At 36.7% G+C, this 18,816-nt stretch overlaps 2 protein-coding genes across 2 annotated transcripts; both read right to left on the bottom strand.

Moving 5' to 3' along the window:
* Positions 1-1,750: 1,750 nt before the first annotated feature.
* LOC142643779 (protein FMP32, mitochondrial-like) lies at positions 1,751-9,094 on the bottom strand. The gene is made up of 7 exons (XM_075818494.1): positions 8,642-9,094; positions 8,422-8,553; positions 8,203-8,262; positions 2,597-2,673; positions 2,441-2,497; positions 2,269-2,335; positions 1,751-2,181 (listed from the first exon to the last, which is right to left on the bottom strand). The coding sequence occupies exons 1-7, from the start codon at positions 8,849-8,851 to the stop codon at positions 2,062-2,064; spliced, it is 723 nt and encodes a 240-aa protein (XP_075674609.1). The 5' UTR covers positions 8,852-9,094; the 3' UTR covers positions 1,751-2,061.
* A 1,273-nt stretch (positions 9,095-10,367) lies between these two features.
* On the bottom strand, positions 10,368-14,582 carry LOC142644765 (uncharacterized). Its single transcript, XM_075819337.1, has 5 exons — positions 14,246-14,582; positions 13,029-13,198; positions 12,557-12,614; positions 11,329-11,407; positions 10,368-10,680 (listed from the first exon to the last, which is right to left on the bottom strand). The coding sequence occupies exons 1-5, from the start codon at positions 14,439-14,441 to the stop codon at positions 10,560-10,562; spliced, it is 624 nt and encodes a 207-aa protein (XP_075675452.1). The 5' UTR covers positions 14,442-14,582; the 3' UTR covers positions 10,368-10,559.
* Positions 14,583-18,816: the final 4,234 nt, after the last annotated feature.

The following is an 18,816-nucleotide window of genomic DNA, read 5'->3' on the forward strand; positions in this document are numbered from 1 at the left end:
CATAAAATCGTAAGATCTAAATCGAGATTTTGACAACCATGATTGTGCATTTTCTTTTCTCCAGATGCTAAAGTGAGGCAGACAATAGATATGTGCTTTTGTCCCTTTTTTTTCCCTGAAGCATCGATAAAGAAGACGACAGACCTATGCTCTTGTTCTTTTCACTAGCAGCTTTGGTGAAGAACGCTGAGCTGATCTTTCACTATGGGATGCAATATCAGCTTTTGTGCTAGACAGTGCTTGGCTCTCAGCAGCTTGAATGGAAAAGATAATGCGTTGCTTTTATAGAGTGGTTTTTCTATTTTGTGTTAGAAAGAGTTTTTATTCGGCCGGCAGCTTAATAAAAGGGTGGTGTCAATTACATATCTATTAGACACAAACTACACACAATCCAGTTTTTTAACTGAAATCCTATTTTGAAGTCATTATTTCATTTCAAAAAAGTAAAAAAATTATTTACAATGTGTACGATAATGTATGAACTAATAATTAGCCTTAATAGAAAATATAACTTTGTAACGTGAATTGATAAAATCTAAGGGTATGTTTGGTAACTTTTTTTTTCTCCTTATTTTCTGTTTTCAAAAATAATTTTCTATTTAAAAACTAAAAAACTTGTTTGGTATCCCAAAATGGACAGAAAATAAAAACTATTCTCAAAACTCAATTTGTAAAGAAAATTGAAAACAAAAGTCAATAAAAATACACATTTAATTTAATGAATCTAACTCATTTAATAAGTTATCATTAGAGATCAAATTTTAATAATAACATATTTTAGTATTTTTTATTTTTTTCTTCAAAAAACTATCTTTTTAATTTCAACTAGCCAAACATGTTTTTTATTTCAAAAATACAAGAAATTTGTTTTTTCTTTATATTCTCAAAAGTAAATTTTTGAAAATAGAAATAAAAAACTGTTATCAAACATAACCTAATTTGTTGAGCTGTGTCGGGCACTTTTATAATTAATATCCAATATTTAAATTGGATTTTATTAACATGTATTTAGAGTATATATTAGTAAACAATTTTAAGAAACCTTTTTGTAATCTAAGAACATTTGCAAAATAAAAAACATAGTGGGCTTCCATTCACCCTTAAGTATGACTGTATGAGTGCATTTGCAAAGTCAACCATTAACTTGAAGTTTAATATCTATATATATACAAAATACTAAAGAAAATTATACTACACGTTGTAAATACCTTCATAAAAATCAAATAAATAATTTTGTGAATATACACAAAATTATTGTGACCTCTTTATAAAAATCAATCATTTCAAAAAGAAATTTATCTTTTACTTATATCTCTCTGGTGGAATGCAGATTGCGTGGTCGGTTAAAGTTGAAGGGATAAGAAGTGGAAGACAATAAAAGTGAAGGATTAAAGGGATGTTGGCTCATGCTTAGGTTGGCCTAAAGTCAGGCTGATTTCATCAGCTAGCAACAAAATAGGGGTGAGTAAAAACCCTTCTTGTTATACAAATACAGTGTATCAATGATCTGATACAACAATTACAAGAAGCCCCAAAGCAAGAGGATCTGGAGGACCATTAAAATATATATATACACACGCGGAAGTATAAAATAGGCACTATATTTGTATGTCAATGTAACCACAAATCTCATGCAAGATAAGTGATAACCTTAATTTCATAGTATTGCATTTTGAAAATAAATATGTTGGGGCTGCTGGATCAACAATAATATCGGTACAGGGATTCAGGCACTAATAAGTAGCCTCACTAGGGACTCAAATGGTACCGCACTCAACATTTATTCTCATAAAGACATCCATTTTTCAACTATTATCTACTTCACCTCTCCAATATGGCAAAACATTATAGCATCTGTAAAGGAGTTGTATGAATAATTGCTGTTTAGCTTTATCCCACAGGGAACTATGAAAACTGTTCCAACTACCTGGGATTAGCGTTGTTTTGGGGAAAAATTAAAAGAAATACAACCTGAATTTCCCCAACACACAATTGCCATGAAAAGAATGAATTCAAGATTTTCATCAGTGTCGTCTTTAACTGCCAAAGTAACAATTATCCCTACAACAAGATGCGGAGCACAGCAAGACCAACTGCAGATATTGAGACAAGGGTACCTATGCAATATTTGATCACATCATACTTTGCAGCTTCTAACTGGGCTTTTAATGAATGAATTTCCTGTAGACAAGATTCAAAGAATTAAGAATTAGTTCATAAATCAAGGTGCTTTAAGAATACACTTTCCAGCACAATTGCTATGCTCACTTTGTCAAGTTTGTTGGTGAGACTCGAGGTTTCTGCATTCTGATTGGCAAGCTCATCACGTATGCGCCTGCACTCAGATGTAATTAATACAATATAATGGAGGCAAAGACAAAATTGCTGTCCAGCAGTAGCATCATGGAAAAGAAGAAAAAAATCTACTTAATTTCCTTACCCTCTTTCAAGATTCAAATCTAAACGCTGTCCAGCAGTAACTTTGTCAATTTCATACCTGTTTCAGCAAGCAACACCTTTCACTGAATCATAGCTGAAAAATATAAATTTAATTCAAATGGCAGAAACCAAAAGCATTATAGTTTGTAAGACAGACCTCAATTCACTGCGCATTTTCTCTATGTCACTCCTAAGTTTTTCAGTCTCACGTTGCAACATAGAAAAGTGATGTTCCTGTAGAATTATCAGAAGGACGTCTAAGAAATAATCAATACAGCAATGCCTATATACTAATATTGGTCTCATAGAAAGAAAGAAATTGAAAAATACAACATCATTAGTACATATTTTAAACAGCATAGGTATATACACAGGGAAAACATTTATAATAAGCTATAAATAGCATTTTCCTTTACTGCAATATCAGAAGATGCCTAGAAAGATTCAAACTTCACATCCCACCTCCCCCAACATCTACCTATCTATAGAAAAAAAAAAACAAAAAAAACAAAAAAAAGAAGAAGAAGAAGAAGAAGAAGAAGAAAGTTTGATTACTGAAGATTGCAGAATGGAGGGTGGCAACAATCAAAATGGCTGAAACTCAAACAAACTCATAAATTTTTGACATTTCATTTAAATAAATAAAACCTTAGGCCAATTAATTTGCAAAGATGGAGAGATCAGATGCTCCCTCCCACTTTTTTACTTTTGAAGAAGCTGTGCCAAGTAGAATTCTAAAAGCAGTCCACCTTAAATAATAGAAGCAAATGACATCTCATCTCCTTTATCCCACTACTCTCATCAAACTTCTCTGTTACATTTTATTCATTTCATGTGAATTAAAGATGAGAAATTATAAGCTTTGGTTATCTTCCATTTCTCTCAAACTTTCCACAAATATTGTATAAGTTTTGTTGATAAACAAGATTGGATTGAAGTTTCATAATTCAGGAACTCTTGCTGCTACAAAGTTTAGAGTTTTAAGAAGTCCCTTCACTACATATGGTCCATTAAAAGGAACTCCTTGTGCCATTACAGATCTGGGAATGTATTAGTACATATGCATCATGTACTGATGTTTGACTTTTGACAACAGAGTCACAAGCAATTGAGCACTGGTTCAAGTTCTTGTAATTTAATTTCAGTCTGAGCAACCATATTTTTTCAAACTATATTGGAATAAATTCCTCACCCTTTCAATTTGTTTTTTGCTCATCTTTAACAACCTTTTCTTTCTTCACATTCTTTTGGTTTGTTTACTTGCTTGTTTTGAAGAAAAAAGGAAAAAGGAGGGGGAAGGGGGGGGGGGGGGGGGGTAGTAACTTGTAACCCAATCCTGAATTTGGCTCTCTGAAAGGGATTAGATATCAAGATTATCTAAGGCGTGGAGGAGGGGTTTAGAGAGGGATAAAGGTAGGATGATATAGTCGATTTGAGACCTGAGTATAAGTTTCTGAAAAAAAAATGTACTGTAACAAAGAACTAAAAGAATTCAAATCCTTCTCCAAGATCAACATGAAGAATACAATCACAAAACCATGGCAAGCGAAGTCAATCAGTAGTCTAGTTGACGCAGGACAACCAGAACAAAAATTGAAACAACAAAAAATAAATAGATATGACCTAAGAGTCAGCACTTAGGCCTTGCTTGGAGTCAGCACCAAACATGAAAACCACTAGGAGTCAGCACCTAGGGTAGACCTGGAGTCAGCACCAGATCAAAGAAAGACCAAACGGCCATTGTTTTTATTTATCAAAATATCAACTAGCTCCTCAAGGAGTACAATAAGTTGCTTATAAAGGATTGCTAAACCCTAGTTCTAATTGGTTAGGAAACCCTAATTGCCTTATTATAGAAATAACCCTGCTTCCAAATTAAAATACTAATAGCCCAATAAACTAATAGAACCTAAAACATAAAAATACAAATGACTTGCAAACATAAATAATATTAAATAATAATTTTCTTGTATCTCCTGCATCATTCTCCTCTGGTTGGAGAAAACTCGACCTCGAGTTCTAAAGCATTGAAGGATTAGGATGCTGACAAGTAACACTTGCTTCCAATCTGGAATCACTTTAGGTAGCATAGAGAAAAGAAAAACCTTGAATTCCACCATGTCAAACTCTTCTGGAATAACAAAATCAATGTGTGGAATCAACATAATCTTATCTTGAACCCGTGGAAGCACTATGTTATCCACTTTCTCCACTTTGGCAAACTGTTTTTCTTCATGCACCATGGAAGGCTGATCAAAAGCAGATTCATTAGCTTCCAATATCACATCATGGGCACCCTCTAACATAATACTCTCTTTAGAAACCATCTCTTCACCTTGCTGCTCTTCAATAGATTCATATCCTTGCACGCATGGGAGGGCAATACTTGTCGAGGCATGAATGTCTGTGTCAACATTAGGCTTTGGTGTTGCTTGAGGATTCTCCACAACCAAGATATCATCATCAATGTTGTCTTCTATGGGGGCAGCAATAAGTTCATTATGATCAATTATCATTGGTTTCCCAAATGAATTGGTTTGAGTCTTCATTTGCTTCATTTGAGCAATCATGTCTTGAACATTTTTCTTGATCTTTTCAGATAACTCCTTTAATTCCTTAGTAGATTGTTCAAAAGTGCATTGAGGACATGAAATAGAATGAAAATTCATCGTATTTGCTTCAACTTGAAAAGTACCACATTGAGATTGGGGTAGATACTTAGCTCGATAGTATGGTGACAAATACTCATCACAAAGCTTTTCCTTCATATCTTCCCACACACTAATGGCAGCTTCATTGTTTAGATAGCGGAAATATTCAAGCTTTTCCCAAAACTTTTGTGCTTTACCTCGTAACTTCAACTTGGCATACCTAACCTTTTTATTATTTGCAAAATTTGCTTGCTCAAAGAATTTCTCCATCCCATTCATCCAGTTGACAAAATCTCGTGGATAAGTTTCATAACCATCAAAATAAGGTGCTTCTGATATTATCATAATTCTCTAAAATAGTGTTTCAACAAATAGTTGGAAGTTGGAACAAGAACCTGGATTGCTGTGATGTTCTCTGGACAGATCTTTGGAATAGGCTCCGAAGACTATACTCTCAAATAGTTGCTGGACTAGGCTGGTTGACAGGTTTGGATTTTGTGGGCTGGGTCTTTCTTCTTTTCCATTTTTTTTTTATAATAATAAAATACACTGTTGGATTTTCTTTTTCTTTTTTTTTGTATACACGTAAAGAATATATTGATAGTATTTTAAACCAGCAAATTATACCAAAATAAAGAAATTTCAAACCCAAAGTGACGTGGCCCACTTAAGGCTGATGGGCTGGTTTTGTAAGTGAACTCACGTGTTTGCCTTGTCCTGAGGTGACTAATAAACACAAACAGCAAAACTTGGCTTTGTAAGTGAACTCACGTGTCTGCTTTGTAAGTGAACTCAGGTGAGGCTTGTTCGAGAACAGTAGCGAGCTTTGGTCAGATCTGCATTGAAGTGTGGTCCGGCAGTGGCGCATGAGATGTAGGGCCTCTGGCGGTGCATCACTGACAAGGATCAGGATTGGGCTTGCGGATCGATGGAGATGGTTTGGCGTCGATTGGAGCAGGTGAGTAGATGACGGTCTGAAGGCTGGATCGTCGTCGCGGTGGCGCTGGACAACGAAAGTGGAAGTCGCCGGTGTGATGGGGACGCTGCTGGTGATGGAGGTTGGTGAGTGAGGTGCGGTGTTGGGCTTTGCGGCGGCTGGTGGCTAGTGGCTGTTGGGTTCCACAGCAGTGGGTGTTGATTTTATGGCTTTTGGCGGCTGGTGAGTGATGGGTCTTGCGTGGGTCTCCTCTTCTTTTCCTTTTTCTTTTCTTTTCGTGGTGGCTAGACAATCTCAGCGGCGGCGGGTTGAGGTTGCCGATGGGTAACCTTCTGGTGGCTTGATGGGTATTGAGATATGGTTTTTTGATGTTGGTTTGTTAGAGATGTCGTGAAGGGATTTTGAAGGTAGTGTGGTGGCTGAATTTCTGGTGGTGGTAGAGCTGTCACTTGCGGTGGTTGCTTATGGTGTGTGGGTTACTGTGGTTTGATGGGATGAGAAACACGGCAAAATTTTTTTTTTTTTGGGTGATATTTTCTGGTTCTTTCCTACGGTGATGCTTCAACAGATCGAAGTTTGCTCTGATACCAAAATTGACGCAGGACAACCAGAACAAAAATTGAAACAACAAAAAATAAATAGATATGACCTAAGAGTCAGCACTTAGGCCTTGCTTGGAGTCAGCACCAAACATGAAAACCACTAGGAGTCAGCACCTAGGGTAGACCTGGAGTCAGCACCAGATCAAAGAAAGACCAAACGGCCATTGTTTTTATTTATCAAAATATCAACTAGCTCCTCAAGGAGTACAATAAGTTGCTTATAAAGGATTGCTAAACCCTAGTTCTAATTGGTTAGGAAACCCTAATTGCCTTATTACAGAAATAACCCTGCTTCCAAATTAAAATACTAATAGCCCAATAAACTAATAGAACCTAAAACATAAAAATACAAATGACTTGCAAACATAAATAATATTAAATAATAATTTTCTTGCATCTCCTGCATCACTAGTACCCTGTTTTATTGGTAATAAGTTGACATTGAGAAAACATGGGTGCATATAATGCCTCCTCTGGGAAAGTGGCACAAAACAACCAAAACAAGCAGGAATGCATGGACTCATTCCAAGGAAACAACTAAACTGCTCAAAGTCACATTAAACATGGACCACTGTGCCCTCATATGCAATGTACGATTGTAATAATTTAATAAGAAATGACATATCGCCTATTCCTTCCCTTCATGTATACCGAAAAGGGGAATAAGAAGTAATTTCTATACAAGTGTGTTCAATAGGCCATGACTAATTAATGCAACTAATGGTAACTGAAATAAGAAAAGGCACATGACACGGCTAAGAGATTGTTGCAGCTGAACAATTAAATTGAAGGAAACCACAAAGGACCAACTAAATTCAATGGAAATGTCCAATATTAAATCTCTAATAATCTTAACAAGCTCCCTTGCTCACAAGAGCATTCTAATGAACAAAATCCAATGAATCTGCCAAAATAGTCATCTCCCTGTTCTTTAGTTGTCACCAAGTCTAGAAAGCAACATCCATGTGCCATCTAATGAGCCCACATATCCCTAACAAACACTTCTTCCTCCATCATTGCATAAGGACTTATGAATATGTAATAATTAATGCTCACTTATTAACAAACCTAATCTCATACATTTAATTTATAAAATCAACCAAAAGGTCATAAATATTGTCCTTCATCATAATCATTCAGTTTGCCATTTCAGCCGTTTGCCCTGAAATTCTGACATGATCACGGCCACAACTTTCTAAAATTTTCCATTGTACCAACCAAACTCAACAAGTACTTCCAAAACTCAAATCCATTAACCAAACTACGAGCCCATATTTCTCGCTTGTCTATAGATTCTTTCATTGAAACTACAGGAAGAGAGATCCAGACATTACATTCGCATTTGTAAAATTACTGTTATCATAAACTCATCCTACTACTTGAAACACACCAAAAAAAAAAAAAAAAAAAGCCCAAGCAGAGCTTATAAAACAATTGCTGTTACACATGTTGAAAAAAATGTTTTAAGAATCTCCATAAAACAAAAACAATTGCACTAACAACTATTCAACCGAAACAAACATGATAAGCTTATAAGAAGTAAAACAAATCAATCAACAATTAGTAGTAGTACCTGCGAGCTCTGTACTTCGGCCTTAAACTTCGAAAGATTTGAATCCTGCACCATCTCAGACTGCACACAAAATCACACCGAAATCATCGCAATGCCATACACAAATCAAAACAATGTAATCCAATCTAATATGTTCCTTTCTCAAAGAAACAAAACATCAAACACTTGGCGCGCAAAACAAAAAACGCGAATAAATCACACATGTATATTAGCAATTACCCTCTGCATTTCAGCTTTCGAGACAAAGGAATGAGCGACATTCTCCAAACTGTCGTTCAACACTTCCGTCAGCGCAGCCGTGATCGCCTCCGCTTGTTTCGAAGGCACGCCCTGTGCTTCTAAGCCCCTCACCTAAATGGCAAAAACCGTAAATAAGTCACTCAAAATCGAAAATTCCAAAACTCTCAACAAAATAAAATTGAAAGAGAAATGAAAATACCAGAGCCAAAGTATCGACGAGAAATGCGCGCCTGAGATTAGGTTTGACGGCCTCAGAGAGCTGCCTGAAATGGAAACCATTAGGAGGTAAAGACGAAGACGAGGACGAAGAGGAAGGTGAAGATGAAGACGACGACGTATTGAGGTATCGGAAGCTGGAGTTGGAGTTGGAGTTGGCCACTAATCGAAGCACGCGCTTAGAGAGAGCCATGAATGTTTGATTTTCTTCGAGTACGAGAAAAGCTTGTAGGGAAAGAAATGGAGGTTGTGTACGAGTTTATATAGGTGAAAGAAAATAGAGAGTCAAATTGGGTCAGAATTGGAATTTTCTTTTTCTTTTTTTTAGAAAAAAAATTGGAATTAATAAAAGAAAAATAAAAATTGGCGGGCAGATTGAGATTTGAGAGAGAGAGAGGTGGCGACGAAAAACGGGGCTGAGAAATGAAATGGGCATGTCAGTTAGTATTTATTATGGATGGGTTTGGATTTGGCGTCTACGCGTTTTCAGTTTTTTTTTTTTTTTTTTTTTTTTTTTTTCAGCCGTAATTGTTGACTAAGTCTTCTGTAAACCGTATATTCGTGTACGGTTCACAAACCCACATATTTCACTTTCAACAACTTTTTTATTAAAAGTGGATCCGTGGTACTATTCACACATTTTAAAATTATTTTACTACAGTATTTTCAATTTTTAGCAATAATTTCTATCCAAACATACTCTAATTTACTAATAACTAGTTGGATTAAAGTGTGTGTGTGTTTTTTTTAAATAAAATAATTGGATAAAAGTTGTAGTAGTGCGTGAAGAAGCAAGTTTGTAATGCTGCAACTATTATAGTTATGGTTGCGTGCCCAAAACGCCAAAGTTTCCTCTCTTTCTAGGTCGTACACTTCTTTAGTTTTAAATTGTTTATTTAGATTTTTGTTGAAAATTTTTTGTTAAAAATGTGCTAAAATATATTTGTATTTTGAAAAACTAAAAAAATAATTAAGATTTTAAAAAACTATATATAAAAATTAAAAACAAAACTTATAAATTGAAAATTTCATTGATTTGAGGGACGAAAAAAAAAAAAGTAACAAAATGATTTAGGTTCAATTCGTGAGATCAGACTGGAGTGTATTGGTTATTAAAGGCATGCATTCCACCAATTTGACGAACCTGATCCAACTCAACACATTGGGTTGATTTTTCATTTTTTGTGGGCTGATAAAATGAGTTGGACCTTAATTTGTTTTTTGAAACTTGGGGTTTAGGTTGAAATTTCAGCTCAAGAAACTCCAACAAAATTTTCAAACTTTGACCACTTTCTAGAGATGTCCCAGCTGCTAGGACTCTTTCACCAATCAATATGGGCACAACTTTTTTCAAAACTATTTAAATGACTTCTTGTGATTAGTGCATAATAAAAGTAGTATGAATGGTAAACTTAGGCAAAAGTAATATTACCCGAGTGATGCCAAGATTAAGTTATCTCCTTGGCATTACATTTCACAAATAACACAGCTGACTCTGATCAAGAGGCCTCTAGCAATTTACCCAACCATACAAGCAACAATAAAATTATAACAAAGTCGATCTGTTTTCACTTTTCATGTCATTCTGGAAACTCAAAACTCATTCAGATATGCTACTCTCCCTAATTTGAAGACTAAAATGAAGTGGTGCACCTGTAATTGGACGGGCCATTTAATCGCCATCTAGCCAAACTTCAATCAATCACAAGTGTCAAGGAAGAAAACACAATTTATAGTGAATTAAACCACAACATTATTTGTTATAATTCAGTGAAAGAACATCATTCCTCAAAAATAGTGTTATTAATTGAAACAAGGAGATGGGATTAACAAAATCGGACAATCCCAATTCCAGCAATAGGAATCCTTTCAGATATACATTGCAACTGTGATCAGCAGTATTACTTGGGTCGTCTTCGGTAAGGGTATAAAATGTCATCCATACTCTCTTTTATATAGATGCCCACTCTATTCACGTTCCTAGCCACACCAGATGCTACTAGGCTTGCATTCCTTTTAAACCTGCAGATTTGCGAACTTCAGGTTTAGTGATACGTGAATACACTTAATCAACCTAAAAAAGTAAAAAGTAAAAAGTAAAAAGTAAAAAGTAAAAAAACAAAACAAAGGGCCGGAGGGGTTTATATAAAAGGGCTTAGAATCTTTGCCCTATTTCAGACTGTCCCAGGTTTTTAATTTTGTCAATTAAAGTCTCAGACTTATCAAACCATTTCAAATTGATGCACATGTTCATCTCGGTTATCTAGTTCAATTACTCTAGACAGTAACAAAACAGAGAAAAAGGAAAAACTATTGGTAAAGCTTTGTATTTTACTTATGCAGAGTTTAACAAATGGTTTACCGTTTTTCTCTGCTTTATTATCGCTCAAAATAATGGAAATGAATAACTGAGATGGACAAAAACTTCAAAATTGAAACTCAAAAATAATGGAAATGAATAAAGGATATGTTCTTTAAAGTTGGGACTTTAAATGACATAATGAAAAATTTAGGACCTAATCAGAAACAGGGTATGAACTGTAGGCCTTTTTATGTGATTTCCCTCAGAGAGAGAGAGAGAGAGAGTAAACTTCAATAAAAGATCTATATCAGAAAGCATACTGAAAATTTATCTATGATTCCTATATTTTTATCAAATTTATGTCTTGCCTGTTCAGGTACTCCTCTCCTGTGGAATGAGCTGGTCTGTAGGTTCGAGGTTGAGGTTGGGGAAGAACACGACCATCATCTGGAAATGAAGAAACAAAAATGGAGTTTAAAGTCCAGAGTTCCAGGGGAAACTGATTAAACACTGTATCTCTTTTTTTTTTTTTTGATAGGTAAACACTATAATTCATGCTATCTGGAGTTTCGAATCACTTCGCAATATTTATAATTTCACAAACATAGAATGAATCAAATGTCAGTAGAAATCATGAATGAAAAGACCAAACATAGAAGCAGTAAAGCAGGTACCTCCATAACAGTCGTGCAGTGCATTTACTCATCCCAGCATGTTTTTATTTTCATATGGAACACATTGATGATCCATCGGTAGATCTAGAGGTATTTGGAATCCACATGAATATAAAATTATTCGGTAATTTTTTTTTGTAAAATTTAGAATGAGATAACGTCTAGACACATTTGATGCCATATTTTCTTAACAAAGTATTTTGCCTTTAGATGCAAATAATAATAATATAAAATTTTAATAGTTTTACAAACTCATCTACTCCTCAATATTATATATTTATCTTCAGCTCTTCAATTTCCTTGAGTGAGGCACCTAAACTATATATTCCTGCAATTCTGCAGGTACTCATTTGTATGTAACTGTACCATTCATACGAAATGCCTTCTACTCTAAAAAAACAAGAGTCAGAAATTCAATGAACAGTCATGAAAACTACATTATTTCAGGAAAATCACATTGCAGATAAGACTGTCAATTCTTCCCAAACTTCAAGAGAATTTGATCTAAACTTTTAGTGATTGAATAAAATATAATAACATCACAAGTAAATTTAATAGAAATTAACCATGCAATGGACTGCACAATATGGGTTCAATTCCAGCAATTTGGAATTCAAAAAATACCTCTTTTATACTCATTTTAATAAGCATGTATAACCCAAAAGTTAAATAAAGGATTTCTCCATATGCAACACCAAAATCTATGAACTCTGATGAAACTCCACAAGAGATGAATTCTCAACTACAGTACAACTTCAAACAATCCATCAGAAATAGTCTAAGAGAGTGACAAGTCTAGTACACAACCCCTTCTTCTTTTTAGTATATTTTTATTACTTATCAACAACAAAAAAAAGAGTCTAGTACACAACCAAAGATTGCATAAAATTTTGCAACAAGCAAGAAAACCATCAACTTTTACCTTTATTAACATGAGCAGGAGCCTGAGCATGATCTGCTGGTCTTCTGTCCAACAATACCTGAAACAAGGAGTAATTATGTCAGATTATAATTTGATGAAGCAATAAAAACCATATAAATATCATCACAAGTACATTTTGAACTTCACAAAACTTTAAAAAATTGAAGAAAGTACACTTCAACGAGAGTTAAAAAATTGAAGAAAGTACACCTCAAGGGTTCATAATCACACTTGGACAAAGTAATTCTGATCGCTTCACAATGTTCAGTAACAATAACATAGTAACATACCCTCACTTTACATGAATTTTGGCTGAAATGAAGAAAGCTATATATTGATCTAAAGAATTTGCTACAAGGTTGTAAACTTGTAATCCTAATATATATACACCGTTGTCTTCAAACTTAAAAGTAAAATGTGAAATGGAATTATTCATTGGGAAAACAAAGAAAAAAAGGTAAAGATATAACACCTCAAGACCAACACAAAATGGCAATTCTGCTTGTTTATTCTGCTGATCGCTTGAAGAGTCCTTCTTGTTCAGGAACACCGAGTAACCAACACAAGCATACTTGAAATCTGTTAGACTGCGGCCCTCTTTGGAAGCTTCCAACTCAGTTTCCCCCACAATGTAGCTGGGCACTGGTCATGCACCTTAAATATCAGTACATTTCTTGTAAAAGTTCCTACCAATAAAGTCCACTGTTTGGAACCGAAATTATCAATAAAGCTAGTACCGTCAATAACTAATACCATTTAACTTATATATAAATCCACAAAGTTACATGTGAAGTTGTGAACAATGTAAACATTCTTTGGTAAAAAGTCCTAGCCTCAAAAACATTTTATATTAAGCAATGGATTTTCATGAGCACCTCAGAAGAAATTCATAATTCTTCAATTTGCCTATTGATAACGCATGTAACATCATATCATTCAGGTCTTTTAGCCGTTCAGTAAGTGTTGAAGTTTTCCATTATAAAGGTATAAAGGTGGTAAATTTGAAGAAGCTTACAAATTTCACAACCAAATCATCAATTTGCTATGTACAAAGTAAAATACTTCCACAATAGTTCAGAAGGTCAAAACTTAAAGAAAAACAATCAAAGCAGCACCCCCCACCCCCAAAATAAAGAAAAGCCATGGCACAAAAACATTTGATTTCAGCATAGAACACTAATTTTTTTTTCCAGTACTCATTCCCTCAACATTTCCAGCCATTCTACATAAATTACAACATTGGAACCAAACTAGTGCCATTAATGCTCAAGTAACAGTATGCATTTTACATTATTTAAAAACAATAAACACAAAACTTTACATCAGCCCACCACATATAATGCATCCAAAACCAGAAATCATCTTAAGCTACCACTTAATGATATCAAAATCATCACAACCAAACCCTATTTCACTGTTTGGATTCCGGGAAAAATACCCAAGAAACAGCAAGTCAACAACAACAACAATCAAATCAAAATAACAACATCCACTCTTCTAATCCAAAAATGCAAAAAAAAACCCATCAAAATTCAGACTTGAGTAAGCAAACACAGCAAAAAACAGAAAACCCAGAATTTTCTTTCAAATTTCCTTGATTTTCTCGGCAAACCAAACAGACCCACAAGCATCATCATAAGAATCAAAGGATCAAAAAAAGAAGAAAAACAGGATTATAGAGAGATTGACCTTGGTGGAGGGTTCTGGGGATGCCAACGCAAGTGGGGTTCTTGGATTTGGATCTTTGCAGAGACGAGTAGTAGAGACATCCCTTGCATGACTTTCCTTTGGATCCTTTCTTGCTGATGATGTTGTTGTTGTGATTAGGGTTAGGGTTCTGATTATGGAACCCTCCTTCTTCTCTGTCTTCTTTGTCCTCCGCCATTATTAACTGCTACTCTGCAAAATCTGTATTTCTTTTGTCCCTAACGTATTAGTAATAGTATAGTATGTGCTGGTGATTTGCTCCCATTTTGCTATGCTATAGTTAAAAAAGTTGAAACGCAAATAGAAAACTCCAAATTTATGCGTGCACAGTGCACTCTTATAGGAATATATTGTTTGTCCAATGTTAAAATATAATATTTTTTTCTTTTTCCTTTTTTCTTTTTTCTAACTTTTAATAAAAAATAAGTATTAAAAAAAAAATCATTCTTTTTTGGCTAAGTTGAGTAATTGAAATCATATATTCTTTTTTGGCTAAGTTGAGTAGTTGACGTCATATATTCATATTGATAAATAAAATTTTTAGGTAAAATTTTCACATTTAAACTCTTTTTTATTCTTTTTTTAATGAAAAAAAAGGGTCTTATGCTATGATCATTGACCCACTCCACTTGAACCCTCATAACTCATGGCATGGGGCACCACTGATTGCGTTAGGGCTATTCACATTATGGCACAGTATTTTGATGAAGCGTGCAACTCGAATTAAGTAATTCTTAGACTCACAAGTGTGACCTAGTCTAGAATTTCTACCAATGCACCACGCCTCAGACGTCACATTTCAACTCTTACAAGGGAGACATGACTTTTTCTTTTGTTTGAGTAAACATTCTTGACATTGATACAATAATATTGATCTCAATGTAAAATAATAAATAATTATTATACATATTTTTGGCTAAGATCAAGGGAAATTCTTATTATTATTGCCAATCGAAATTGACAAATATATCCTCAAAAGGACAAAAATCATAGTGGAACTCATCCAGTCTCCCACTTTAACCAGCATCTCTAGGTTCATTCATTATCATTTTTTTTTTTCATTCATTATCATTCTTTTAAGCATTTAAGCTCTCTCTAATAAATTTAAAAAATAAAATAACTCTCTCAAAATCAAGACCAAAATTCTTTGAAAGCTTTGAGAAATGTTCCTCAAATTTGAAGAACACTCAAGCCAAAAAGCTCTGGTTTTTGAAGAAACTAGATGTATCAAGTGATGATTCTGGAATTTCTTTTCAGGAAAATACACCTGCTTCCAAACCTAGGGATTCTCCTTTCTCTATTACCAATCATGATGACTAACATAACATCTCTTTGAAGAATAAATCTCAATCATGACTAAAAGACTCTAGAAATACTTACGAAATCCATTAAGGGAGGCTATATAGAGATGTTCAAATAGCTTTTGTAGGGGTATTGGGCCCAGTAATTTATAATGGACGGCCCAACAAGGTCTTTTGGGCTAGAAACCCAAATCCGAAAACATCGAAATGATCGTGGAGTATTTAAGTGTCCCATACTGTCCGAGGAGTATATTTGTCCTCGGAATGTTAAGCCGAGGATACACAGTATACGTGGAGGACAGTAGAAAGAGCGGTGGAATGTCTAAAGTAAAGCTGCTACCACCGCCTATATATTAAAGACCCTGTAATTGATACGCTGACGATATAGATGGAAGGATGGGACCTGAGCATAGAGCTTGGAACTTGGTCCCAAATCCCAGCGGGCTTTAGGGAAGAATGGATGGGACAAGTATCCAAAAATGAGGGTCGCGGCCATAAAGTGGAAGATGATGAAGAGAAGAGGAGGAGTATAAATAGGAGGGAAGGCATACGAACATAGAGGAGGCCTTTTAAGAAAGAAAAAGTGTATGATAATCAATATTTGTATCCACACTTGAGAAATACTATTAGAAACTATCCTCGGAAACAGTCCGAGGAGGAATTCTCAATCTTACTCTTTGCAAACGATTCTTTGTTTTGTTCCATTGGGCCCAAAGCCCGTTCTTTTTGTGATTGTCTAAAGCCATCCTTGAAATCTAAATTATAAACCCATCCTCTACAAATTCATTGTGAAGAAAGGCCTTTCAAGCCCATTTTCCTCCTAGTCGTGGTTTGGGAACTTGAATTGTGTCCTTACAATTGGCGCCGTCTGTGGGGATTTAGTTTTTAAGGAAGTTTAGGGCATCATGGTAGGATCGGAACCACCACGCAGTGCAGAGTCCGTCGGCTCCCAGCGTGAGGATCACTCCTTACATCCTGATCATGGAGAGAACCGAGAAGGAAGTGTACATACTACACACACCATCAGAAGTGCTAGTCATTCGCAAGGAGGAAGTAGAGTTCCTTATGAGAGGAATGCCAGGGCCATGCAGAAAGAGATTGACGCCCTAAAGAGGAGACTGCGTCACGAGAGGAGAAGGAGAACTCCTCCGGTCTCTGACCCCTCTTCGGAAGGATCCAAGGATGACAATTACGAGCGGAGATCCAGAACTCCCCCAGGTGAATATGTCTCTTCCGAGGAAGACAATCTGCATGGAAGGCGTGGCAGAGACTACCCCCCTAGGGGCTTGGGAAATGACGCAATGGGAAGAGCGTTACACCAAATCTCCAGATCACCCTTCGCGCGCAGATTGGAGGAAGGGAGGTTACCTCGGCGCTTCACACAACCGGCCTTCACTCTTTACAATGGTCGGACGGATCTGTGGAGCACGTAAGCCATTTCAGCAGAGAATGGCCGGTGCATTCCGAGAATGAAACTTTGTTATGCAAGATTTTTCCTTCTAGCCTAGGTCCCGTAGCCATGAGATGGTTTGACGGCTTAAGGGAGTGCTCAATTGATTCTTTCAAAGAGCTTACTAGAGCATTCGGTTCTCGCTTTATCACGTGCGGTAGAGTTCCTCGTCCATTGGATTCTTTACTATCCATGGCCATGAGGGAAGGGGAAACCCTGAAAACGTATTCGGACCGATATTGGGAAATGTTCAACGAAATCGACGGAGACTTTGACGATGTAGCCATAAGGACCTTCAAGGTCGGCCTACCAACGGAGCATGACTTGAGGAAATCCTTGACGACGAAGAAGCACGTAAGAAGCGTACGTCGACGATGGATCGCATCGACGAGTACAAAAGGGCCGAGGAAGATCAGCAGCAGGGAAAAGGCAAGGCGAAGGTTATCCCACAAGAAAGGAGGGATCTCAGGTCGGACCGATACAACAACAATAGGCCTACGCTGGATTTTTCCAGGCTGGTCACATACCCCCACAAGTGGTCAACACCGTCTTCGAGGAAGCGGTGCGGCAGTGTTGGAGAAAATAAGGCATGAGCCTTTTTTCAAATGGCCGAATAAAATGGCAGGAGACCCTTCGAGACGCAACCAAAATCTCCACTTGCCATTATCACCAGGGAGAGAGGTCATACCACCGAGGATTGTCGCACTTTGTGGAATCATCTTGGAACAATTGGTTAAAGAGGGAAAGCCGAAGCGGTTTTCGTACCAACCCAACGGCGACGAGGAAACCAATCAGGAGTGGCAAACCACGACGTCCTTCATTCAGACCTCCTCCTCAGGTACTATCAATGTCATTTTTGCAGCACTTGGTAGGATCGGCTCAGCCTCCTTTCAGTGGTAATGTCAGTTGCTCGAACATTTGCCGAGGAGTCACGGGATCACGAAGAGGATTAAGGCAAGTATCCTGCCAGTCCTAAGTTTCTCCTAAGAGGACAAGATGGGGACCATCCGGCCTCATGATGATGCCTTAGTGGTAACCCTCGGAATAGGGAACTATGATGTAAAGAGGGTAATGGTTGATCAAGGTAGTGGTGCGTATATCATGTACCCACGACCTATTCGAGAGGCTTGAAGTTAAGAGTTGAAGATCTTATGCCATATGACTCACCCTTGATAAGCTTCGAAGGGAGAGCCGTCGTTCCAAAGGGACAGATTAGACGCCCTGTGCAATAAGTCCGAGGTGGTAGACGTAGATTTCATCGTGGTCGATGCTTATTCTCCCTATACGGCTATTGTGGCAAGACCTTGGCTGCATGCGTTAGGGGCCGTTTCCTCAACCTTGCATGTCAAAATCAAATTTCATTCCTCGGGAGATCGAGGTGGTGGAGTTACTTGGGAGTCCCGTGGCTCGACGGTGCCGCCTGGGCCTGCGTCGACCAGAACCAGACTCCCCGTCCTCGGCTAACGGTGAAGCATAGCAATCAAAGTCTCTTCCCATAGCCGAGGTAGATGAGGCAGTATGTGAAGAATTGGAGAAAATTATCATAGACAATGATCCTGAAAAGTTCTTCCAGGTTGGAGTTCAATTGCCACAGGAAGAGAAGACAGAGCTGATTTTGTTTTTAAAGAAAAATATGGATGTGTTCGCTTGGAACGTGTATGAGGCCCCTGGGGTTGATCCGAACTTCATATGTCATCATTTAAGGGTCAATTCAACTGTAGTGCCGAGGAGGCAACCACCTCGGAGGTCCTCAAAAGAACATTCCGAAGCCGTAAAGGAGGAAGTGCTCAAACTCAAAGCGG

The sequence above is a fragment of the Castanea sativa genome, chromosome 7, assembly GCF_040712315.1.
Source record: "Castanea sativa cultivar Marrone di Chiusa Pesio chromosome 7, ASM4071231v1".
Classification (NCBI taxonomy): domain Eukaryota; kingdom Viridiplantae; phylum Streptophyta; class Magnoliopsida; order Fagales; family Fagaceae; genus Castanea; species Castanea sativa.